The 27,123-nt window shown below is 34.6% G+C and overlaps 1 protein-coding gene across 2 annotated transcripts in view; it reads right to left on the reverse strand.

Moving 5' to 3' along the window:
• FBXL4 (F-box and leucine-rich repeat protein 4) overlaps nucleotides 1-27,123 on the reverse strand; it is a 61,514-nt gene that overhangs the window by 24,003 nt on the left and 10,388 nt on the right. For both annotated transcript variants that reach the window (XM_012723051.1, XM_004673716.2), the window contains exons 2-6: nucleotides 23,066-23,184; nucleotides 21,853-22,436; nucleotides 14,127-14,469; nucleotides 10,208-10,452; nucleotides 5,394-5,607 (exon numbers count right to left, since the gene is read on the reverse strand). In XM_012723051.1, the coding sequence (XP_012578505.1) occupies nucleotides 5,394-5,607; nucleotides 10,208-10,452; nucleotides 14,127-14,469; nucleotides 21,853-22,364 (1,314 nt within the window). In that variant the 5' untranslated portion in view covers nucleotides 22,365-22,436; nucleotides 23,066-23,184. The remainder of the gene's footprint in view (nucleotides 1-5,393; nucleotides 5,608-10,207; nucleotides 10,453-14,126; nucleotides 14,470-21,852; nucleotides 22,437-23,065; nucleotides 23,185-27,123) is intronic.

The raw sequence follows: 27,123 nt of genomic DNA on the forward strand, positions 1-27,123 counted from the left end.
GAGGGAGAAAGGAGTGGGAGAAGGGATTTGGGTGTGCTGCATTCTCAACCAGGATGTTTACCCTAAGTTCCGATCAAGTGTTGTTTTGTGCATAGGAGGCTAGTCCCAACAGCAGGGAGACAGGAGAGGTCTGCTGTGCCATGTGGGTCAGCTCCCCCACTGGGAATCAAATTCTTGCTGCAGTGGCTGTGGACAGCTTCATAGTGCTGAGTTTTAAACTACTGCGCTAGCAGGGAGGGCCCGAATCATACTCTTTTTAAAAGATAGTTTATGTATCCTTTGTATGAATATCTAGGCACTTTTATCAACAGACAGAGTGGTATGTATTTTTACTTACATGTCTTCTGCAAACAGTCTGAAACATATATACACAGGAGGAAGAGTGTTGATGCTGATGTCCAGCCAAAGTAAAGATTAACTATTTTTGTTGTTTTCTGACTCATGAAGGTGAAGGTCCTTAAAACTGTCCGCCTGGCCTAGCAGGCCGAGTAAGCAGTTACTGAACAATACTTATGGATTACTCTCAAATACTAGTCCTCCACAATGCCTACAATCAGTTTTTTCACTTCTTGAGATTTTTTCAATTTATGCTCTATCATTCTTGAAGTGAGGCAATCAAAATTGGATGCAGGTGTTCCATTTATAACTCCAACTTTTAAAAAACACTCTTGGTTTTCTTGTCTGCTGCTAAGCAACAGAATGACATTCTTACTGAGTTACCTATCATGCCCCACTCTTACCTCCCACTCCAAATTTTTTTCCCCCAAAGAAATGGTAAACAGGTTCAAACTCCTAACACAATCCATTTGTTTGAGCAAATGCACAGGATTTCCTTAAAGACATTTCTTATGCAATTAAATTAGAATACTACTCTTATGTCACTCTCTACAAGCAGTATTAGTTTGCTAAGGTTGCCATAACAAAGTACCACAGACTACGCAGCTCAAACAACAAAAATTTTTTTTTTCATGATTTTAGTTGGCGTAAGCCTGGCAATCTCCCAGTGTTTCCACATGGTCTTCCTTCTCTATGTCTGGGCCCTAATCTCTTCTTATAGGAACACCATTCTTAATAGATTTTCACCCCCAATCACCTCATTTAACCTTAATTACCTCTTAGACTTCAAATACAGACACTAACTGAGAGGTAGGACATCATCCCGTAAGTATTAAGAGTAGGCTGTAAATATATATTTACCCATTTAGGGAAAGAGGAATTATATCATCTACTTGTTTTCAAATGATTCAGGAAAAAGACATACATAAAATAGAAACATCTACATTTATACAACTTTTCTGTAAATCTAAGATTATTTCATAATAAATGTTTTCTATTTAAGTATCTAAAATTTTATTTAATGAGCCCTCCTGTAATGAAAATACATCACATATATGGCTAAAGAAGTGCTTACCATCAGGATTTACCATACATATTATATTGGGAGTGACAAAAATCTTTTACTTTTTCATAGGGATAAGAGTCTTTCTAATCATTTTATATGTAACTTTACTATCATTATTTCCTTGTCAAGGATTTTAGAAGAAACTACGTAGAAGAAACTAAAGATTCTTATATCTGTTCTGTGTTTTCATCTTTTGCCTAAAGTGTTGTCTATGAAACCTTCAAAGATTACCAAATTCAGTAAAAATAAAATTAGCTCACTTGTCAATTCACTTCACTAGTTATTCTAGGGATCACAGGGTAAACAATCTAAGCTTAAATCACAGCTGCAGGATGATTTCTTCTAAAAATATTCCCCAACATGACCATCTCCAACAACCTGAAACCTGCAATGTTGTTACCTTACTGTATACAAAGCAGTACTCTGTGCCCACAACAGGATGCAACCCTGGCTCCTGACAAGCCTATACTTGAAGGTCAGTAGTCAATGCAGCACCTTTTTTGTGTAATCTGTCATGGAGAGAGAGAGAGGTCCAGAGTCCTAGGCCCTCTGTCTATTTCACTAGTGGCTCAAAGAGGAGTCCCATCAGCATATAAGGCAATTCTAACACAGTTTAATTTTACTGGGTTCTCATTGAGTTAATCAATATGCAACATGCTAGGCTATAGCTAACCACTTAAGAGCACACCACCTAGGTAGCATAGATATCAACAACTTATCAATTTATATGCCAAAATTATTTTGAGGATTATATGTCCCAATGCTGCTCTCTACTACTATATTAACTTCAGAGTTGGCCAATATAAATGATTTGCTTGAAGCAGTTCATTATGTAGTGATTCTACAAGCTATTATATAAACTTTTATAAATGTAATTTGAATAACTAATTGTTATTCAACTGACTGTTTATAATAAACAACTAAGACTTCAAACTGACATTGTTTATAATAAACATAAAAGACAAAAAATCCATTTTTTTGCACTAGATATTTTAGACCAGAAAATAGTTATAGACTATAACTTACTAGTTTATATTTTAAACTGAATTATAATATGTATCTTAGTTACTACATTGGTGGGAATGTAGACTGGGCTAGCCCCTAGGGAAAACAGTATGGAAATTTCTCAGTTTCTTAAAAACAGATCTACCATATGATCCCGGAATTGCATTTTTAGATATCTACTGGAAAAATGCAAAACACTAGTACCGACAGATATATGTACTCTCCTATATTCACTGCAGCAAATATTCAGAATAACTGTATTATGCCACAGGAACAACCTAAGTGTCCAAAGACAAATGGGTGCTTTAAGAAATGTATTTATACACAATGGAATACTTCCCAGCTATATATATATATATATATATAAAAAAAAGATACACTCTTGACTTTTGAGACAACATGGATGGAACTGGTAGGGATTCTGCTAAGCAAAATAAGTCAGAAGGAGAAAGACAAATTCTGCTATCACTTATAGGTGGGATTTACAGATAAAAACAAGTAACAGGTAAAATCAGAGTAACAAGCTCTAGAAATACAACTGTAGAATTGAAGCTATGGAGGGAAAGGAAAAGGAGGGAGACAAATGTGAGGATAGGGCACAATGGATTCTGATGTAGGGCTGTCAGCGTCTTGGTAGTGAGTGTGGCGCAGTAACACACACCTGAATATGTGATCCTATTCCTCTAAATTGCATACAGTATGGTAAACAGAGGTTACCTCAAGAAAAAAATAAAAGATTTGGGGATTAGCAGCTGAGGCATATATTGAAGGTTCAGCATAAGTCATTATATTAAAAGAGAAATAGAAGAAGAAATAAGATGAGTGTTATCATGGAGGTTTAAAAAGGTATAGTACATTTCTGATAATCAAACAAGAATGAGAAAGATATTTATGAGAAAGCAATATTAACAGCATATAAAATAAGTAAGTTACATGAGTTGTCTGTTTAGGTCACTACTGATATTCTGGCTGCCTGTAACAGTTCCTGGTATATAACAGCTATTCAAATACTTGCTGTGTGAATATTTTTAAAAAGTTAAATATTAATATTTCTACTATATTAAGAGGTTAGTGTACCTGTTATGATTCTATTAATCCACATAATTTATGAATTTCTAATATAGTAACACTTTAAATATTGTAAGAGGCATACTAATTTCCAAGTTATTAAACTGTACTACTAGAAATCCAAAAGATATAAGTAAAACATTATTAAAACACTATTAAGCATTTAGTAATGTGAATAGACGCAAGGTAAATATACAAAAATTATCTCTTCCTTTATACTAGCAATAACTAGTTAAAGTTAAATAAAAGGAAAAATAGTACCTAAGACTCTAAAATAAAAGGGATAATTTTAACCAAAATAAATTCTAAGTGAAGAAAACCATAACATACTCTTAGACATAAAACAAGAGCTGCATGAGCCGATGAAAGCATTATTAACATGCAAAATGAAATATAATGAATGTACTTGTAATAAAATCCTTTGTTGAATGGTACATCAGGAAGAATAAACATAAGGAATTACAAGAAAAAAGTTCATAAAGAATAGACTTTCCTTTCCATATAGTAAATACTACAGTCTAAGTAACTTCTAAGCATTTCCCCCTTAAATTAATCTTTACAATGACCTGATGAGATCTGTATTTTTATTATTTTCATGTTGTAGATGAGCAAACTTGAAACACTGAGGGTAAAAACCTTGACTAAACTGACATTCAAGACTGGCAAGGACTCATTAGAGCATAACAGCAGTGGCATATCATTTTAGAAAAGTATTTTCATTGATTTTATTCATTCTTTCAACAAGTATATTTTGAATGGCCATCCTTTACTGACTTTCCAGATGCTAGAAACATGGCAATGGAAAAGACAGACAAAGCTCCTACCTTCATGAAACATATCTTAGTGTGAGGAGACAGATAATAAGCAAGGAAACAAGATAATTTCAAGAGTGATAAAGATGCTAAAAAGGAAATTAAACTGGGTGATATGAAAGGAATAAAGTAGAAGGAGGCTACGTTTTTATCAGTGTCCAAGAAGCCATCTTTAATTTAAGTTGAACATTAAGCTGAGAAAAGGGAAGTCATGTAATAAGCTGGAAGAATATTCCTGACAGGCAGAAGATAAAAGTCCCTGAGTTGAGACAAGTCAAAATGTCCAAGGAATAGAAAGAAAACCAACATACTTGCAGCACAGGAAACATGTATAAAGCGGAAAGTAAGTAAACTATATTTCTACACTATTATATATATCATAAACAAGCTTCAGGCTTCAGTCATATACTCTTTGCCCCGACTCTTTCCTATAGCAATAACTGCAGTTTATGTAAAACTCTGCAAAAAGAATGGTATTGTCAGAAAGTCTGTAAAAGAAAAATACAACTGGAAAAACTTGAATGTTAAGCATTTGAGGAATGGTTGAATAGATTATGGTATAAATTACACTACACAGTTAATGAAAAGACATAGGTGGTATATGTACTGACCTGGAAAAATGTCTTAGAGCTAGTTTAAGAAAAAAAAAACAAGTAAAACAAATTATACCTTCATTCCAATTTTCTTTAATGTGACTCCAAAACTATGGTATCAAGAATTTTAACTCCTAAGTCTGGTGCAAGATAAATTCCATTTAGCTTCCTTCCCTTCCAAGCAAATATCCTTTTGTATACTATCCTCTACCACTTCTCTAATTAATTCCCTGCCAGTATTTCAGCTCACCTCAGCCCATTGCTTGTCTCCTTATCTGGGAACATGAAAAGCATCATAAAAATTTTTAAGAGAATGAGAAGAACATTTCCTTATTAAAAAAAAAATACAATAAACAGATTCTTAAAAACCTGCATCAACTCTAATGATTTTAGAATGGTCAAGAAGCATCATAATCTTTAAAAATCAGAAACTATATTACAAGTAATTAAAAGCATCTAAATATTCAATTGGCTATCACATTAGCAAAGATGTAAGTTGTAAGTTACTCTTACCTCTACTTTTGTTCGATAGAGAATAAGTCTCTTAAGGCAGCATAATTTGGCAATGTGGCTGAAAGCTTGAGGCGGTAGTTTATCACAGGATGAGAGGTTTAAGTCCTGTAGATGTGGACACACCTCAGAAATAATCTCCAAACAAGTTTCATTAAGGAAGTGGCTGCAAGATAACTCAAGGCGCACTAATTCAGACCCACAAACCTTCAGAAACCTATAAAAACAATGTTCTGTGTGAATTTCATAAAACAGAAATATATACTTGCAAGGACTCTAGCATTGTATCAATTATAAGCATACACCATCAGAAGAATGAATTTTTATTAGAGGAAATGTAAAACTTGTTTCACTTAAGTTCTCACTTATTTCATACAAAAGTAGAAATGATTAGCTTACTACAAATGGATCTGAGAACATTAAAAAGTCAACTATTGCCAAGGGGAGAATTAAGAAACAGAAGGTATATTTCTCCTACAAACTTGGAATTCCCATATAAGTTGACAGAACTAAAAAATAAACAAAACTCTAAATTCTTCAAAGATATACCCCCTACACAGTACCAGATAATATATTTTGAACATAGTATAGAGAATGACAGCTTTAATTAAATGACCACAAAACAATTAGACCAATCTCCTTTCAACTCAGAAAATTTCTAAACTGTTGTGACATCTTCCTTGTAACTTACTATTTAACATCTTAGACTGATGTTGAAATTATTACAAGACATTCAATTTCATAGAAAAACAGAAAATAATTCAAGATAAGATGCTTAAAATGTTACGCATATTATCTCTCGAGATCTACATTATTTGGCAAAGCTCTTTTTCATACTGGATGTAGAATTCTTTTACAAAGCTTTTCTCTTTGATCTTATTATTGAACGTTTCTCATCCAAAGACTTTACAGAGTGATGTCATGTCAATCACCAGAAATTCAACTATTAACAGACTAGAAAACTTCCGAAACTGATTTAATGAATGACATTCTGAAAGCACAGTACATCATACCTATAATAAATTTTGAGTCTACTTTTCTTTATTGCGTATTTTCTACTCCATTTGGTCAATATACCCATATTATCCCTTCCAAAACACAGAAAATCTACACTATCTATCCTTTCATAATATCTGCAGACCATGAAGACAGAAGTAACAATTTATTTAGCTGAAGAAAATTCTTATTCTTTCTTTAATGATCTTCATGTTTTATTTTAATGCGTAATTAATATATATTTTTGTCATGGTCATCTATTTATCTCAACTATGATACCGGCCTCTGTAAAGGAGAACCATAACTTCTTTATTTTCTGTAGCCTACTCATTCCATGTTATGAATTCTCATAAAGTATTTTGTGATATTGAGGGTATTATGAGGAGACCTAAGTTCAGATAAACAATCCCAAACTCGGTCTCCTGCTATGAGAAAAAGAGTCTCTGGAGAGAGAAATAAATTGCTTATCCTTATGAGGTGAATTAATTTGCTTACAATAATAGAAGTACATAAGAAGTAATTTACTAAATGGCAACTTGCACCCTAAAATAATTAACATCACATGAATGAATGATTTAATCTAAGTTCATGCATTACAAAATAAAAGGCAGTAATCCTCACAACTTGCCTGATATATAAAGGTAAAGGGGGCATTAGGTATAAATACCTATGGCTTCTGATTCCTAATCTTATGTTTTGTTAGCTGAGTTTTATAAAACAGTATATTTAAGATAATTTTTAATCCTAAGTAACTTGAAACATCATTTAGTATATTTGAAGCAAAATAAAGCTATTTAAAATAAAATGTCCTGCCTAACTGTGTGTGGTAGTATCCAGCAATAGTTAAGAGGAGGAGGAAAGAAATCCTTAAAATTTAAGGAAATGGCAATCTGACAACTGTATAAAACACAGATAGCCAAATACACAAATATATAAATCGGCAATAAGTTCTTACACCTCTGTATATATTAATTATTCAGAATGAAAGCATCTAATAAATTCTTGAATCTAGAAAGCATCCAAGAATGTTTTCTGAAGGAAACAAGTAGAGAGGTTAGGAGTAAAAAATTCCTACTACCTGAGGTGGAAATCAAGATTGTTAGTTAGGGTAACTATTGGGTGGGGAGTAGGGGAAAATAAACCTCAAGTTTTTTGAATGATATGATTAAGCTCTAAAGCACAAATAGGCAGGGAAGCAAAGGCATATCCACGGCTTTAGGGAACAGTATTATAAAAGAAAGTGGAATTATAATACGTGATTTAATGAGTAATGATATGCATGAGCAGTACTTGAAGTTGCAAATCACAGATCTGTAGATAGAATAGGATTTTAATAACTGATTAAAAGTTTTAAGTTCTTGTTATTCCAATTTAACCTATTTCCCTGCTATTTTGAATAACATAAATTCCTTTAAAGTTCTTTTTAAATCCAGTGACATAGCTCTACCTTGTAAGGGCAAGGTTTTAGGCAACACAAATAAACCATACCAAAGTTCTTCCCAAAGACTTACCCAAATAGCCGCTGTTTATCATTTGTCTTTAGTTTAAAAACGTATTTTTCTCTCTTTAAAGTATTATAAATAAGTCTTCTTCACTATAATGAGCATAAATAGACCTTACTTATTCATAGATTATTCATTAATAATCAAGCCATGAATATTTATTGTTTATTCTGGGAATGCTGCCTACAAGCCATAATGACTATCAATTCAGCAGTCAAGTCAAGGGGGCCAACAGCAATCAATAGGCAAAATGCCAGGATCTCCTACCTCCCCCCAATTCTCTGTTACTTAAACCTTTTTAACTTTCTTAACACTACGTGGCTATGCTTAAAGAAATGCTGTCCAGATTATGATTTTGCTGGCTAACATACCACAGTATAATACAAAGAACTTAAATACATGCATGGAATTTTGTGATTATTCAAGCAACCCCTTAGCAACTAACCTGGGTGAGCTGAAAATGGAAGAAAAACTGCTGGTGAGAAAAAGACGAGCTTTAACCTTGGTGAAGGATCTCTGTCTATTTTGAGTCTAGAATTTTAAAAACAGCATTTCTAAATTTTCTTCCTATAACTTGTTTTTGTGCATACATTAGAACTTAAAAACTGATTTAATATTGCTTTACATTTTACTCATTGTTTGCCACTGCATTACTTTATGCATAAAAATGTATAAAGGAAATATTTATGTTTCTATTTATTTTTTTCCACAGCATGCACCGCGAACCATCTATTTTGTATCTCTACATGGTCCCCCAAACTCACTATCATGCCTTATACTTTATGGGAGGATAAAAACAAAAAATTCCTAATAGTGGGAAATACTGAGGAAAGAGCTACCCTAAAGACTCTTAAAATATAAAATGATGCTTACTGACACAAAGTTGTTGTATCTGCTCTCAAAATTAGTTACAGTTTATGATCGATAGGGCACATTCTACCCACAGTCACCATTAGGTAATGGCTTATTAGCAGACAGGAAAATTGGTGAATGAAGTATGTATATTTGGTGTGTTCTGTTAGATAGCTGTCAAACATCCAACAATTTTTTTTTTAATGTGGATTGTATAAAAATTCACTGGAATCATGGCCAAAAAAAAAATGTTTTGGTTTTCTTTTAAAGATATCTGCTGTTAAGCAAAATGACATAGTCAAAAAGAGTTTTGTATTAATGTTATGAAATCTTTAGACTCTGACTCACAATAGCATAATACAATACTAAGGACCCTTTCCCTGCTCTGTTTCTGGCAGAAAAGAAGAAACTTGGTACAACCATGAATTCAGCATGTACTATAAACTATGATGGCTCATGCAGATTTTTTTACTTTGCTGAATAAACTATCAATATTTGCATTTTGAATACAATACTATTATGTCAAATTTAATAGTAACAAATGCTTATTGTTGGAATTGTGTCTTTAATGTTATAGTCAGAGTCATAGGAAAACAAGGCTCAATATACAAATTTCTAATTCATACACCACTGCTCAAGGAGGTATCCAAAGCAGGAAGAACTGTAGCTTAAAAAAAAAAAAAAAGCACAGTATATTATTCATTAATCAAAAACAGGTAATTTCCCAAAAATTCTATTTTTTTTTCATTATTTAGCCCAATGACATCGTAGGATAATACTGTGACATACAAAAGAATAACCTTTATCCAGGTTAAGAGAAAAGCACCTGTTTGTATCATTAGAAAAATTACTATGGCATTACTAAATGAATATGTACTTGTGCACGCTTTCAAATGCTTCACAGGTGACATTTAATAGTAAGGAAACTAAATGCTTAAATAGAAAGGAACAGAAACACCTGGGCAGGTCTGCAAGTGTGGTCCCTACTTAGCATGCAATTGCATTTTCAACATAATTAGTTTAAATGAGCTTCTAAATTTGGGTGATATATTGCACATGTAATTAAGATTTAATTAAAAATGTTCTATAATAAATTGTTTTCCATTTCTGACAAATCACATTAGAGAGGTAGATTTTGATTTGGAAATAGTTTTTTAAATGTGTTAATCATCTGTGCTGAAAATATGAAAAAGAAAAAAAGAAAAGCTCTGTTGAAAGTTACTTGAAGTTTAGAAAACATGAGGTAGAGGGCAGTTTTCCTTCAGATTTTTATGAAGTTTAGTGGAAGAAGATGTTAAAATTCATTCACTTGTATGAACAGAAGCTTTCTGAACATAATGCTACACAAAATGTATTTCTCTTTCATTTCTATATAGTACATGGTACAAAATTAAAACTTTTATTATACAAACTATGTCATAAATATAGTCAGATGGTGAAATAACCTCAACAAAGTTTGGTACTGACCTGCTAAATCCTGTAACAGAGATGAAGCCTCTATTGCCAGTCCAAGATAAATTAAGCCACTGGACAAGAGTACAGCGAGTCTGTAGAAATTCTAGAGAGGTGTCATTTAGCTTTGCCCAGTATGGTTGCAGGTTGAGGTGGAGGTATTGTAGAGGATCACAGCAGTGCTGGTTCAGCAGTTTGCAAGTCTGTGCTAATCTACACAGATCTGGTAATGTAAGATGATTCAGAATCAACTGAATGAGCTATATAAAATAGAGAAACCAAGGTCATCAATAATGGTAAAGCAAGTATTACTTTGAGCATGTAATATGATCTAATAAAAACAGTATCATATATCTTATAATATTTTACATGCTAAATAAATCAACAATCAAGAGATTAATCCAAATCTGAAGAAACTTATTTCTTATTATCTATATGACCTTCCTAAATTGTTCAAAGTATATTTAGCTCATGTTGACTACTAAAATTGTCCCCAGTGGCCAGCTGATTAAAGCACAGACTAAGAAGTTAAAGCCACCTCAGCATGAGTCCATTCCCCACCCGAGAAGTGACCCACATGAAATGGCAGACCTCTCCTAACCCATCCGCTGCTCCCCTCATCAGTGTACTTTGTCAATCTGCCTGTTCTGCTCTCTGGTGAATCCTCTCACCACCCCCTGCACCTCTGGCATGTACCCCAGTTCTATATGCATAAATAAATAAATCTTTTAAAAAAAAAATCGTTCACAGTGCAAAAATATACTTTGGTAGTTTGCTGACTAATATAATTTTTTATGAACTGGCATTCACTGCATGACTACTATATACCAAACCTTGATAACAGAGTTCCCAATTTCAGAGTTTTCAGGGGCCAGTGTGGGTTGAGACATAGAGTATTTAAATAGCTTTAGTAAAAACACAGACTGCTGCTAGAGCCTAACACAAGACACTGACACCAAAGTGAAAGTGTGCATGTACCAGCAATGCTCAGTTTTAAAGGGGGGAGGTAAACTCAGAGGAAGAAAGACTACTTGGTAGTAAGGGTCCGGTTACAACTAGCCTCATAGAGGAGTCTGGATTTATCCAGAAAGCAGTGAGGAGTCATGACGGGACTTAAACAACAGAGTGAAATGGTCAAATTTTTTATCTGAGAACAATCATTCATGGGGTGCTACTGGAGGTAGGAAGGGAAACCAGCCATGAGGCTATTGCAGAATTCCAAGAAAAGTAAAACAGAATTTTAAGGCAGCTAGCTGTAATGATGGAGCAGCAAACACACAAAAAAATGTATTAAGAAGATAGAATCAAAAAGATTTTTATCTCTTATCAAATATTTTCTTGCACTAGGCCAATATTTATTTTTTATTGATAGTGAACAGCTGGGGCATCCTAAATTTCCAAAGAACTAAATAGTTTTATTTGGAATACAAAAACCTAAAGAAAAAGAATCAAGTCTTTCCTAAATTTTTCAATGAATGAGGTTAACTTTTTTTAACCTAGTGAAGTATATTTATCTAGCTACATTTTAATTTTGTTTTTCAAATATTCCTTTTAACTTAAATGCTCTCCTTCAATTTGGTTAACTACGTAGGTCCAATATTAATTTTTCATTCAGAATTTCACCGTTACAGGGTAAGATATCACAAAATAATCACAACATGATCTTTAGAACAAGTTTATAGTGTATCTAAAATATGACCATTACTGTCTAATACATATATTTGATGTAGTAAAGGTTGGGGTATTTCTACCTCTATTTTTAACAGTTGAACTAGGTATTTAAATAATAACAATAGTGTGTGTGTGTGTGTGTGTGTGTATGTCTTATAAAAACAAAGAAATTAAAAATTAGTTTTAAAATCCTATCATCCATATGACATGCAAACTGTTTTCAAGTAAAATACTAAGCAAACAAAAAACAATTCAGGTAAAATATGGAAAGTCCAAATATTTAAAAAGGGTATAATATTAGAAGTTTCTCCCTTTTTACTTTCAAATCTTATAATATCTCTATCTACTGATGTCTGCATATAAAAATTCATCCCGCCCCATTTTATAGATGTGATATATTAATTCAATTAACATCTCACTGATGTAGTTTCTATTTTTTATGGAAAATAATATTTACAAATATACCATTCATCATAGATGTAAAAATCCTCAAAAATCTTGAGTAAACCAAATTTGACTATACATTACAAGGATTATACATCATAACCAAGTGGGATTTATTCTAGGGATGCAAGGATGGTTCAACATCTGAAATTCAACTTAATTCATCAAATCAACAAAAGTAAAGATAAAAATCATATGATCATATCAACAGATATACAGACAACATTTGACAAGATCCAATATCCATTTATATTATAAAAATTCTCAAAGAATGGGAAGAGAAAGAACATACCTAAACATAACATAGTCCATATATGGCAAGTCCATAACTAACATCATGTTAAATGGTGAAAAACTGAAAGCATTTCCTCTAACAGTTACAAGAAAAGGATGACTATTTTCACCACTACCATTCAATACTGTACTGGAAGTCCTCGCTAGAGCAATCAGGTAAAAGAAAGATATGAAAAGCATCCAAATTGGGAAAAAATTAGATGATGCTGATGACATGATAATACACATAGAAAACCCTAAGGATTCCACTAAAAAAAACTAATTCAAGGTTACATACTGGATTTAATTTAAATTTCTATTTTCTAATTTTAGGAAAGAGTGAGAAATCAAAGAAATTATTTACTCCCCTCCAAATAAACAGCCCCTCTACGGCCAAGAAAGATCTTCTTTAGAGTCCTGGGGAATAACACCGTCCATATCCAATACTTCACTGCCCACCCCCCGCCCCCCAACTCAACTCTTCCTTGTAAGGGTCTTTCCTCTCTCTCCTTGTCTTACTCTTCCTTGTAAGGGTCTTACAAGTCTGAGCCAATCCATGACATCTTTCCATAAACAAAACTTAATTTACCCAGGTTGGGCTGGACTCTAACCCAGAGATTTACTTATTGAGTTACTTTTGGGCCCTTAACTTCATTTTTATGTGGCTACTTCACAAGACTGGCAATAACATTTTTAACTGTAAAATATTGTAAGGGCCTCAGCAACTGTTAGCCATTCAAAAAGCTGTCTTACTGTACCCTATAAGTGAAGCTTATAATGTTCTTACAATGAAACCTGAAATACCCACCAATATGGAAGAGGAATAGCCTAAACTTGTTAAAATTTGAATCCATAATTTTTTTACAGAAATTTTATTAGCTTATTTTTAACTACATCCAGCAGCTCTAAGCAGAGTACAGAATTGCCTGACCCTACCGGTACCCCCTAGGGGAGTACTATTTGATATATTTGTTGCTTAGGAGCCAGGGACACTAAATATACTGCAGAAATGTCCCTGTAGAGACATGAGAAACAAGTCTTTAGATAAAGGTACTCTACACCTGCCTAGACCAAAAATTATAGCCAATTATAAGAATAGAGTTAATACAGAATAAAGGACTTTAGATGAATTTGTAGACTAGTAAATAAACATTCCCCATTCACAATCTAATTAACAGCCTTATTTTTAATACCAAATCATTTCTAACATAACTGGCATAAGGTAACATATTATCCATATTTGATTGTATTATTATTACACAGTAATAATAATATAACTTATTATGAGTTTATATATTTTGGATATTGTTAATTACTGGTACAATGGCATATATTTAATAGTCTACCCATAATCACTAGTCAATTAAAATGCAAGTGGTGAAATTACTTACTGTCTAGTTTTTCCCAAATCAAAATATACATCAGATTAGGTACACATTACCAGTGCTCCTACTTCTCTACTATTTAGCAAAATAAATATTAATACCTAAATATTTAAAAATAGTTGTGTTATGTACAATATTGCTAATGAATATTTGTGACTTACCTCATAAGGTAGTTTATCAAAATATCCATTACTTGGCCCTTCTCTGAGGGCAGCACTACTCAACTTTTTGTTAAGATTGTCCATCCCACAAGCATCCTTTTCTTCATAGTCATCTTCTAAGTCATTCATGTCAACAAGTGAAGTCTTGAGAGAAAGCACTGACTTTTCCTTCATACCATGTAGTACAACTGCATCTAATTCAGTGTAATAATCCAGAAGAGAACTATTTACTTCCAGCCGTATAAGATTTGTGGGAAAATTTATCTGCTTAATACAAGGTTTAAACTGGCGAGCCTGGGAAGCATTCACCTTCGTAGGTCCCTCTGACCAAAGAATCTCCCATCTGCCAAAGAAAGAAACTTCCCTATAATACAGTTTAGAATGAGTTCTACTGTTCCCCTAAGGTTATGGCCCCAGGCCCAATAGGTTACAGTATAAAGCAAAGATGTTAAATAAGGTAACTAGAAGCAAACACAATATTATTTTCAGAATTAAAGCTTTAAAACCTAAATGCCAAAGATATAATTACTTAAACTATTTTTATAGGGGCCTCCCAAGTAGTGCAAGGGGTTAGTCTCAGATCTATGAAGCTATTGGCAGCCACTGCAACATGAGTTTAATCCCTGGCCAGGGAGCTGACCCACATGGAACAACCCTCTCAGGTCTCACCTCCTGCTCCCCTCAGCAGTATATTTCAATCAGTCTTTCTGTTCTGCTCCTCACTCTGTCTCTGGTGCATCCCCTCACACATACCCCACACCTCTGGCCTACACCCCAGCTCTTATATGCATAAATAAATAAATCTTAAAAAAATTATTTTTTAACTATCTAGGAGGTCCTTTCTGGCAGATTTCACATAGGTAAGTTAAAAAATTGGAATATTCCTAATGTACATTAGGAATATTAATTCTGCAGAAAAAAGCAAACCAGAAGTAAGAATACAGAACACAAATAAAGCTCTCCTCTGTAAATGTCCTAACCAATGGCAGAAACTAAACAAATGATCTTGCCTCACAAATGTACACTATTCGAATCTTTCCATTTCTGTTACTGGTGTCATAAAACAATCTTTAAAATTTTTTGCTTTATTTTTATTTGTTCATCAAGTGTTGTCAAACTTTTTATGAAGGTGTCTTATATATGCCCTTTCCCTAAATTCCCATTACTGTTAGCTTTTTTTTTAAGATGGGTACAGGCCAGAGTGCAGGGGCAGTGAGAGGATTCACCAGAGACAGAGAGGGGAGCAGAACAGGCAGATCGACGAAGTACACTGCTAAGGGGAGCAGCGGGCGGGTCAGGAGAGGTCTGTCTTGCCATGTGGACTCCTCTGGGGCAGGCAGGAATGGAACTCATGCGGAAGTGGCTTAAGCTTCTCAGTGCAGTGCTTTAACCCGCTGCGCCACCAGGGAGGGCCCATAAGAACTTTTTAATAAATATTTTCTGTCAAGAACTAAGAATATTTTGTTTCTATTTAATACATACTATAAACTATTTTTGAGGAAGTTTATGCCAACAATATATCAGATCACTAAAAGCATTACATATATTATATTAATTTATTTAGGTATATATATTTTACATCATTTTTCACTTTCGTCCAATGCTTTCTCCTCTCAGGTATAGTCCCCACCACCAATTTATCCATGCACCATCACCCCTTAGTTGGTCCCCCTGTATTCCTTCTATAAATGAAATTACCTGATATTTTTCTTTTGTCTTCTGACTTAATTTATTGAGCACCATCCATGTTGCTGTGAATGCCATGAGCTTACCTTTTTGATTGCTGAGTAGTATTCCATCGTGCATATATACCACTTCTTAATTTGGTCCCCTATTTTTGGGCATTAGATTGTTTCCATATCTTACCTATTATAGTGATGCAATACATACAGGGATTCAGGTATCCTTTTGAATTAATATTTTTGTGTCTTTTGGGTAGGTTCCTAGGAGTGGAATTGCAGGGTCATGTAGCAGTTCCATTTTTAGTCATTTAAGGAACCTCTGCACAGCTTTCTAAAGTGGTTGGGTGAGTTTGCATATCCACTAGCAGTGTAGGAGAGTTCCTTTTCTACACATCCTCATCAGCATATGTTGTTGCTAGGTTTTTTTTTTTTTAAATGTGCCATTCTCACTGGTGTGAGGTGGTATCTCATTATGGTTTTGATTTGTATTTCCCTGATTATAAGAGATGTTGACCATTTTTTCATATACTTACTGTTCATTTGTACTTCCTCTTTAGTGATTTCTTTTTAGTTCTTCTGCCCATTTTTTGACTGGACTAGATTGTTTACTTTGTTTTTGCTGAGTCATGTAAGTTCTTTACAGATCTTTGTGATCAGTTCCTTATCAATTATATGGAGTACAAAATTTTTCTTCTTAACAGTAGGGTGTCCCTTTTTTTGGCTAATGACTCTTTTGCTGTACAGAGCTAAAATCACTGTATATAGATTTAAGAATAATCTCTAATTTCAGGGTCCTCTATGGTGGTGCAATGGGTTAAAATGTAGCACTGTGAAGCTCTCCACAGACACTGCAGCATGAATTCTATCCCCAGCCAGGGGGCTGGCAAATCTCTCCTGACATTCCCACTGCTACCCTCAGCAGAGTATTTCAGTAGATCTGCCTGTACTACTCCCCACTCTATCTCTGATGAAATCTCTTACACACCCCTACACCTCTGGCTTGTATCCCAGTCCTTGTGCATATAAATAAATAAAAGAATAATCTCTAATTTCATAGAGAGCCATAGTTTCTTATGATATAATTTTTAATTCATTGGTTACTAATAGCACGACAATGTTTTCATATACTTATAAATTGTATGAAGTTTTTTTCCCCCCTCCAATATACTGTTAATTCATTCCCGTGGCCCCAAAATATATTACAATCTTAATAAAAACTGATTATGGCAAGTCATATAGGAAACTGAAAAAAAAAATCAAAAGAATGTGAAGCTGTAGAGAAACTGAGCCCAAACTTCAGCAGTCATCAATGTGCAGTTACCATAATGGTCCTCAGACCAAGATGGGGGCAAGAACAGCATATGGCACTAGTGGCAGGAGAATGAAATGGTAAACAGTATATGGTAGTTTTTCCTTTAGGAACAAAAATATAAGGCAGAAGCTCAGTGGGGATCCTAGTAAACACATTGCTAATCAAAACAGTAAGAATTTCTGCAATAAACAGAAGTTTACAATCACCCCATGTTTGTGGTTTTGCTGATTATTTCCTGAAAATTAGGAATAGAACTGTCAAACATAAAGAACTTTGAGGATTTGTATTCAGTAACAACCTAAAAGTAGAAATAACCAATCGTGGGATGGAGGGGAAGGCTTCCCTATAAGATAGCAGATTTTTGAAGGTTTAAAGAGGACAGAAAAACAGACCAGATATGGAGTTCTTCCTGTCACAAGACAGAAAAGCAAACCTAAGAGTGCCAGCCTAGAACTAAGAAGTTCTCCTACAGTTTAACTGCAAGAATTTTAAGGGTTCCTAACAGCGTAACTTATTTGAACACTCTAGTGACAATCAGTACAGTTAAATAGTGCTAGCCATCAGGTGTCGAGGGCAACACAGCATGACAATGTTAAAACTATGTGGTGAAACACATTCCTAATTTTGGAGAGCATATTTCCAGGAATCACAGAGTAAGTGGCAGAATGCATGGGAAAATTCAATCTTTGGTTTTGTTCCTTTTGTTGCTCCAGCAAAATGACATGATATTGGAGGAATATCTTGTATCCAAAAAACAAGAAGCACTTAGGACCCTGTGAAATCAACTGCTAACACTGGTCACAACACATGTGAAATAAACCCATCTGCTTTCCTGCCTAACTTTGGTGAGGGTTTTTTTGAGTTTAACAGAAACACTGAAGATTATTAAGAAATCACCTCTGCCAGGTGTTTCACAATACATAAGTACACAGACAATATATGTTCCCCATGCATAGCTTAAATTACATTATAATATAAATTATGAAAGAATAACATACAACCAAAGAGATGCACTGATCTGAACAGAAATACCCTACTCTAATTATATATTAGTCTACTACACAAAATGGTCAAGAATAAGATAATTCAAAATAACTTCCAATATTTCCAGTTTGTTCAAACTTATTTTTCTGCTTCACTCACTGAAGAAAGAAACCAAACACGATGAAATGAGGCAAGAGTGCCCTTAAATGTTGAGTGTTCTAGACCAAAAGTCCATTTCCTGCAAGCCAATTCCTGAGCTATTCCAACACACTCTGTTAACAACTCGGGTGGTATAATCCAATTAAAACAATAGGGAGTATAGAGCCAGGTCTCCCAAACAATAACGTGTGATGGACCTTCCTGTGACTTAATGTAAAAAATAGGAAATACACATACACATTAAAAATACACATACCTTAAACATTGCTCCCTTCTTTATTGAAGATTCTGATTATGCTAATACCTCAGTAAAAACAGATCTCTTTCATGAAATGATGGTGATTATAAATGATGTTGGTATTTCACTTGTCTTTTCTATCTGTGCTTATTTATCAAAGAGAACTGTTATGACAGTTCTCTAATTTTTATTATCATCATCACTATTATGTGTATTAGTTTATAGTACCCAACTCTCCCTCTCTGTGCTCACTGAGATGTCCTGCTCAGTTCTGTGTGCCTACTTTCCTGATGTGTTTGCATGGCTCATAAGGACTTCCACCAGCAGCCTCCTTCTGAGCACTGCCTGTGCTCCTCGAACCTCTTCATCCAGACAGTGGCATGTGTATAGTAGAGTTCCCTTCCCTTTTCTGCTTCCCAATCCACAGCCCAAGACTGATGGGTACATGAGATCAGCTCATGGGTACTGGAGGAGATCAGTTCCCTAGCAAATTCTACCTCCAGACTGCCTGGAATGACACTTGAAATTACATTCCTGTTTACCCTTACCTCATCCTATGGCTTTCCTACTCCCTTATCAGTTTCCTGAGAGTAGTATAGCACACTCACACTCATTCATACAACAGTCCTCTCAAGTCCGAGAAGTTGGATCCCAGAGCTCTCTGGAATCCTGAAGTCTAGGAACCACTAGTTTAGAGGTTAAGAATGACACTCCCATCTTGTGACCCATCATGTTCTCTGCGCTCGGACTTCTCTCACTTCTTGGAACACCACGGTCTCTCTCTTTAAGGTTTTATCCTTGCTAGCACTGTAATCTCTCCACCTTTCCTTTCCAAACTAAAGCCTCACCCTCAGCTCTCAAGTAAGCCTCTTCTTTAATGATGACATTTATGAGGCCATAGATAAAGTATTTCTCTTCACTGCAAGGGTTCTCTGTGATTTTCTGGTATTTTATTTTCTAGTAATTTTTAAAATGAAAAATATTTTGATATAATCAGTACAATAAATAATATGTTTTTAAAATTCTTTAATAATATATACTGGCTAAGAACCTTTTCTTTTCAAATTTAATAAGAATTTTTGTAGAATAAAACTGAAAATCAGCTAAGCAAGTTAAAGATACCTTCTTCACAATCATACACTACAACTCTCAGGAACCCATCTACTCAAAATCAGTTATACAGATATTAAGTTTTAACTAGCAGAAAGATATCACATATTTTTATAGATCTTATCTTCAAATCTATTCAGTTTTTAAGAAAAAAGTAGATAACTTTGTAAAAAAGAGGAAGAGTCCAACAAAATAATTCTTATAGATAAACTTGTCCAAGGTAATTATTTTATTCTTCTCAAGAAAAAAAAAAAATCTGTATATTAAAGGATGCCGATTTTCTGTTCTTTTTGGAAATTGATTCATTAATAATTCACTCACAACGAATTATCAAGGCAGTTTTGAAATGTCTAAGATTTTACCAGCAGTCTCTAGTGTGCATTAATTGTACCCTGCATTTGTTCCCTGGTAGGCTAGGGGATGTTTCCTTAGAGTTGATGGGACAAGGCTCCCACAAAGCAGTGTGCCCCAGAAGAGGGAACAGGTCCCTGCCCCTACTTCTCCTCCACTGGCAGGTGGGGTCTTATAGGTGTGCACAAACTGCTTTGGCCTACAAGAAGTTCATAAAGGCAGGGATTTTGTCTATGTTCATTATTCACTCATCTTCCCTTAATACCCAGAACATAACATTTAATAAATGAGTAACATGAAGGTCTAAAATCAACAGCAAACAGAAAAACTGGGCAAATAATAAGATCAGGAGATCAAGGAAAAAAGTTAATATAAAAGTACACTTAAAAATGAAGACAGTCAAATTCAGAGTAAAAGAACTTAAAGGTAACAATTGTTCACTTAAGAAATCTACAGAAGTATTAACATTTATCAACATGGTCTGCAAGTGAGACTTTGGCAAAATATGAATGCATATACATGCTAGTTGGAATATAAATGGATAGAGCCTCTGGAGGGAAAACTGGAACTGTACATCAAAATTACAAATGCAGCTACCTGTAGACCAGCAATCCTTCTGGAAATTTATCCCACGGGATAAACTTAAAAACATGTAAAGTGACTTATTACAAGATTTTCATTCTATTAATGTTTACTATAGTGAAAGTATGGAAACAATAGGGAGGTGGTTAATAAGTTCACGTACAGATACACTGTATAGTATATGCAACTGTAGAAAAGGATGAGAAAGCTCTCTGGACTCCTACAAAAAGGACTAATGTACATTAATAAGTGAAACAAATAAGACACAGGAAATGTGAATAATGTGCTTATTTTTCAGTACAAACACTTGCATTTGCTTTTATCTGTATATAGAAACTGAAAAATATTTTTAAAAGTGATCTCTGTGTGGGAGGCATGGTTCTAGGCACATGGAAAACAGGACCCATACAAGAACACATTATGTACTTTTTAGAAAACTGAGTGATTAGTATATATCACCAACTCAAATATTTATATTATAAAATTCAGAAGGCTGAACTACAAAAACAAGAGAGAGGCACTGCTATACCAATTGCTGTAATGACATCCATAAACAGTTTTTTACAGAGAATGCAAGAATCACTTAAAGCAATATTTATTTTTATATAAATATGCTTGTTACAAAAATATCTACCTAATCTTAAAGCTATTGTTCTAAAGACCTTTTCTAAACTATCACTTCATAGGCTTACCTCAAATTATTCACAGTATTTAAAAGCAATACCATAATGCCTGTTTGAAAATATTTATAAAGTATATTTCCTGTTAACTTAGACTGATCCATGCTCTAATTCATTCAAGTTGTGCTTTTCACTTATGGTAAATTCTCACAGTCCATGAACAATACAGTAAGATATTATAAAAAGCAGTAAATCTTCACATGTGTAAGTTTTCTTTATCAGAAATCTAGGAACTTTTAAATTTCTAAACTCCATGAGTATTCCTCCAATAAATAAGGATCTTCGATATTAAAATAACCAAACCCTGGGGTCCTCACTGGTAGCCCGACGGGTTAGGACACAGTACTGCAAGCGAGCCGCAGCTGCTTCAGAGCGAGTTTGATCCCCTGCCCGGGAGATGCCCACATGTCTCTGCAGACCTCTCCCGACCCGCCCGCTGCACCTCTCAACAGTGTACTTCCTCAATCTGCCTGTTCTGCTCCCCACTCTATCTCTGGTGAATCCTCTTACTGCCTCTGCACCTCTAGCCTGTACCCCAGTTCTGTATGCATAAATAAAATAAATCTTTAAAAAAAAAAATAACCAAAACCTATCAGCTATAACCAGGGCATGGAAAAATGAATCTTACCTTACTTCAGCTGGTGGACTTGGGGAGTAGGGGTTTGCAGAACAAGCTAGAATTCTAATGACTGCTCCAGGATGATAGGTTTCCAGAACATGAACAGCTGTAGGATACACCTGTTGTTCAAAAGTAAGTTCCACGTAATCTTGGCTCTGAAAATTAGGCGGTGTTCTCTTGAATGGCAAGGTGGCACTAGGACACCTGTCCCACCATGTTCCATACGTTCGAAACACAGCTGTCTGAGTGAAGTCACCAGAACTTGGGAATACATTTGGTATGCCTGCCAAATTCCACATGGTATAGGACATACTATTCTCACTTCCATAATGGGAACTGAAATCCACTACTTCTTTGGCATACTGGACTACCTCTGCATTGAGAGGAGAAGTCCGGCTGTTTGATTCTATAGTTCTATGGCTGTTCATCATTTCTCCTCTTGTAGCGGTCCTGGCTCGGCGCCGGAGGCAGAGATAATAAAACATAGTCAGAACTGTTAACATGGGAAAGACTGGTGACATCTAGATGTGAATTATGAAGCTTCAAAAGGTCAGGTGTCCTCAGTAAGACGCATGAACTCTTTGAAGGATGTTCTACAAAAATGAATGATTTGGTGAAGTAAAATAATTTAAATAAGCACAAAAATGCATGGATAAGGTAACAAACAAGCTTTTTCACAATGTAATTTCCCACAATGAAACTGAAAATACAAGTTTTAAACTGTCATTGAGCCTTCTGGTGTGACTGATGTAATATATTTTTAAGAATCCTAAAACTGAAAATGTATACAACTTTATGCTACATGAGGGACAAAGTTGATATAGTAAAGCAATGAAAGATGTATGATACAAAAACCCCAACGTCACAGATAATTATAACAATCTTTCAATAAATACTAAGTCCTTGAAATTTTAAAATTAAAATTGTTAAATAGATGATGAGCCATCGATATACTGCTAAGTCTAAAAGAATCTTAGACAATGCTATAATTTCACATTTTAACACGATTTCCTAATGTCAATTAATTATTTTCTTCCAAACATAATACATAGGAATATAGTCTTCTGGGCTGACAGCTAATCCAGACCAACTAAATTAACAACCTTACACACCACAGATCACCAGACAGTATTTAATTTATAACTCTTAGCTTTATTTGTTAGGGAAGTTCACGGCTGGCTGATATCTGGTCTTTTGCCAGCTGCTCTTAGAAATCACTCACCCCAGATAGAATGATCACGGGATACACACAGGAAATGCAAAAGTTGGCACTCATCCATGTGGCCTGAAATTTGCATGCTGATTTCAGGTACAAATGCTGAAATGTGACATGCTTTTAATCTGTAAGACAAGCGTTTTAGAAAATATTTTTAGTTCTAACTTAGGTCAAATATATCATAAAAGGTACTCCACATTGTAGATCGATAACTACTCATTAGATACAAAATTCCCACACTGAACAGACACGTTTTTCTGAATTTTGTAAATAATTTTTAATGTTTATTCTATTTTTAATTTTATGACATATATAATTTTTGAAAAGAACTCTTTTTACTTTGTGGTTGCAAACCCACAGATGGACCAAACTACACATGCAGACACACTTTGCTGGTGTCAAACAGTATTTTGGGAAATCTGGACTTGTTTATAAACAATTCCTTTAACAATCAAGAGGATTCCATTAGAAGAAGCCAAAGCTGTCCCTAAGGTAGTAGCATCTTGCCCAGACACACAAGGAAAGTAAACACTTATTCTTGAACTAGTGAACACTTGAGTTTAACTCCTGAGTAAAAGAATATGGGAACATGCCAGCTTCTTTACAGTAGGACTATGTGTTAGCCTTTCAAAAGTTTAGCATTAAGATTACAAAGCATTAAGCATCTTTCCCACTCAAAAGCCTCAAGTGAATTTTCTTACCTACAAGATACAATCTAAATTTCTTGATATGATGCTGCATGGATCTTACGCAGCTAGACCCACCTTTTCTTATCTAAACCAGTAAACTCAGACAAGTTTAAGCACCCTTCAAGCTTTACTTTAACTTCATTACCCCTAGCATTCATTCCTCAACCCACTTTATTTCACATAACGAAGCTTACTGCCTGGTGCCTACTGGTACCTCCTTTTCATCAGACTTGTACCTTAGCTCTACAAGTTCTATATTAGACTAAGGTTAGTCACAGAGAGAATGTGGTGAAAATCTTAATTTCTTAAAGTACTCAACACATAGTAGATACAAAACACTTGATATATTTAGACTGAAAAGTTGATGAGCAAACAAAAATTTACAAACGTCTAAAGCAATTTAAAATTACATAACAGAACCCTTCCGCCACTCAACACCAATAGCACCCAAACTACTGAAATGCATGATACATCTGAACCAGTGAACCATTAAACAATGTAATGAGCTGGAACAAGTAAGGAAAATCCACAGGTGTGAGAAGAAGAAAGTCAAAGAACAGAGATCAGGAGCTAAGATGAATGTTTCATGGAATCATCACAGGCCTTAATGGTTATCAGGGGACTTGCAGTCATCTGTAGAGAGATTATTTCAAGCCACTGGCCACTTTTGAAAGGACCTTCATGAAAGGTGACCCTTTTCATGAAACCAGGAAAGTGAAAACTCGGTTACCTGGCCCAGCCCTAGCAGACAAGACATCAACTGAGACAAGGAAGTCACCAGCAGTAAATCAGAACCTTATTATAAGGCTTGTACCAAGCATAGGGTATGTACATCTAAATCCAAACTATCTTCATGGTTTAAAATCCCTGCCCCACCCTCAAGCCAAAAATGAAAAAGTAGCTCTTAAATGGTTAAAACTTTAGATCCTGGCAGGAACAGGTGTGAAACTCTTTTTGGGGACATGTACACAACACAGGACAAACTAGACCCTTGCTAAGGATGCTGCACCACAGCAAAGACTTACTGACCATGAGAGAAATAACAAGGGTCAGTCAGCAGGCTGACTCACTAAATGGGGGAATTTGCACCCCAAGAATAATAAAATACAACACCCTGAGCAACACTTTCTGGAGAAAAGTAACAAAGCAAGTTCGAAAATAAATAGGGTGATTCTTCTTCAGCACATATTTCAGTACTGATGTATGATGAATCAAGGAATCAGACTCACCTCCAGAAATCTAACAACAGGTACTAAAGTAAAGGTCATGTTGTAAATGTGGGGGGGGAAAACTGATCTAATTATATCACTTCTTTATTTAAACATGTCACCTACACCAAGTATAAATCTGTCAAATAGAAAAAACTGTACAATTGATCCTATCTCAAACCCTTTAACACCAAAATCTGAAAGATCACAGCCCTTTCTTTTACCATATATAACTCACTTCAAAATAGGCCCCAAGGTAAGCTAGGAATCTGACTTTCCAAGGAAGTCACTTGGCCCTTCTCTTAGAAGGAAACAGTGAAATTAATTCTAAAAATGAAACTTTGGAATAACAGTCAGACAGGTATTTCACTCAATTGACAAATTAAGTTAATTTAAAAGACTGGATGTTTTTATTTCTGGAACTCTTCAAGGGAAGGATAGAAAACCATTTGGCAAGGTAGATGGATGAGTTTGATTGCATAATTTTTGGACATCACCTCTCATTCCACAGATATCTATAAATTGCTTCAACCAAGTTACTTCACTTTTCCCATGAGCTGCATTTATTAGGAAGCAAAAGTTTTATAAAACAAAGAAACATATGCAAAATAAGGTTATCATCATTCATGTGAGCTTTTGTAATCATTCTTGACTAAAAGATAGGGATATATTGTGAAAATAAAATTCTATTTGACATGCAAAGTCACAAACACTATAGCTATTTCCCAGCCAGATTTTGGCATTTTAGTTTGTGGAATAATATCAAAAGGAGCAAGTATGTCTCATGAGCAAAATAGTTTTTCAGTTGTATTTAAAGTAAAACTTTGCATGAAGGTAATGTATGTAAACATGCTAAGCATAATATCTTCCAACTAATGCAGTATAGAAATGTAAATGGCATACTTTGATTTTTCCAACTATGGATCACAATTATCTTGAGTTAATTTTTGGTAAGCTAAAGCTAAAACAACAAAAATGTAAAAGAAGGAAAACCAAGAACACTGGTTGGAAATGTAGTAAAGTTAAAACTTGCTATTGAAAATAAAACAAAAGGAATGTGCAAAACCAAATGCATAGTTAATATCCTTCATTGATTCTGAACTCCTTTCCACTCTACTAAGATGATACATTAAGTGTTTGGGGAATGGGGAAGAACATATGGAGAAGAAAGGATAGCTCCCTCTACTTTTCCCTAGGAAATGAAGCTGAAAAAAGAGAATAGAGTCATCGTCTCAGGACTCATGCGGGCAGCAAGGCCAATGCAGAAGTCCAAACTGCCCATGTACTGTCTGGACTTTTGCCAAGGTATGGAGGCAATTTGTGGTAGCCAATGAATATCCCAATGGGCACTGAACCAAATGTACAAAATACAATAACTCTATTTTATGAGGAAAATGGGATTGAAAGGCAAAATGATTTCCCCACCTGGCACACATAAATATTAGTCTTGTACACTAAATTTGTCCAGAAAAGCAATTATAAAATATAACTTAGGGAGATGTTTTCTGCCAATTTATTCAAAATACTACTTCTTAAAAAAGGCTCTCACAACATATAAAAATATTATTTCTCCTTTAACAAAAAGTCATAATTAGAAATAGGGTGAATTTCATTTTATTGTTTAATTCAACCACTTACCAAATTGATTGAGAAATTCTCCCCAACAGATAAAACTTTAATACTAATAGCATAATCAAAGAATACAAAACAACAGTCACTTTAACTTGTATCATGAGACTTTTGTATTCCTTGGGAAACAATTTGCTTTATAGGACATGATTTTATTAGAATACAACTTTATTTTCAACCACATCTTTCATATTATAAAATGCTTAACAAAGTTAAATAACACAATTACAGAGAAAGCATTAACAGTGGAAAAGAGAAATTAAGAGGTATAGACAAGGGAGAACATATGTTTACTACTGAGATTTGCAGTGAGATGGGGAGTCGATGAGGCGGAGAGAAGCATGATGGCAGGAACTGCAGAGAACACTGTGCTTTAGAATAGGAAAGAGGAAGTAAAAGGACTTTTCAGAAATAAACAAAAGGAGGCAAGTGAATAAACTCAAGTCAGGACAACACAAATGCTCGGTTCACAGTGTGACAAAAGTTCCTGGAAAACATGTTTAAAACTCAAAAAGAAGATTCTCAACTTATATTAAAA

The sequence above is a fragment of the Condylura cristata genome, unplaced genomic scaffold, assembly GCF_000260355.1.
Source record: "Condylura cristata isolate star-nosed mole 26May11 unplaced genomic scaffold, ConCri1.0 scaffold00001, whole genome shotgun sequence".
In the NCBI taxonomy this organism is placed as follows: domain Eukaryota; kingdom Metazoa; phylum Chordata; class Mammalia; order Eulipotyphla; family Talpidae; genus Condylura; species Condylura cristata.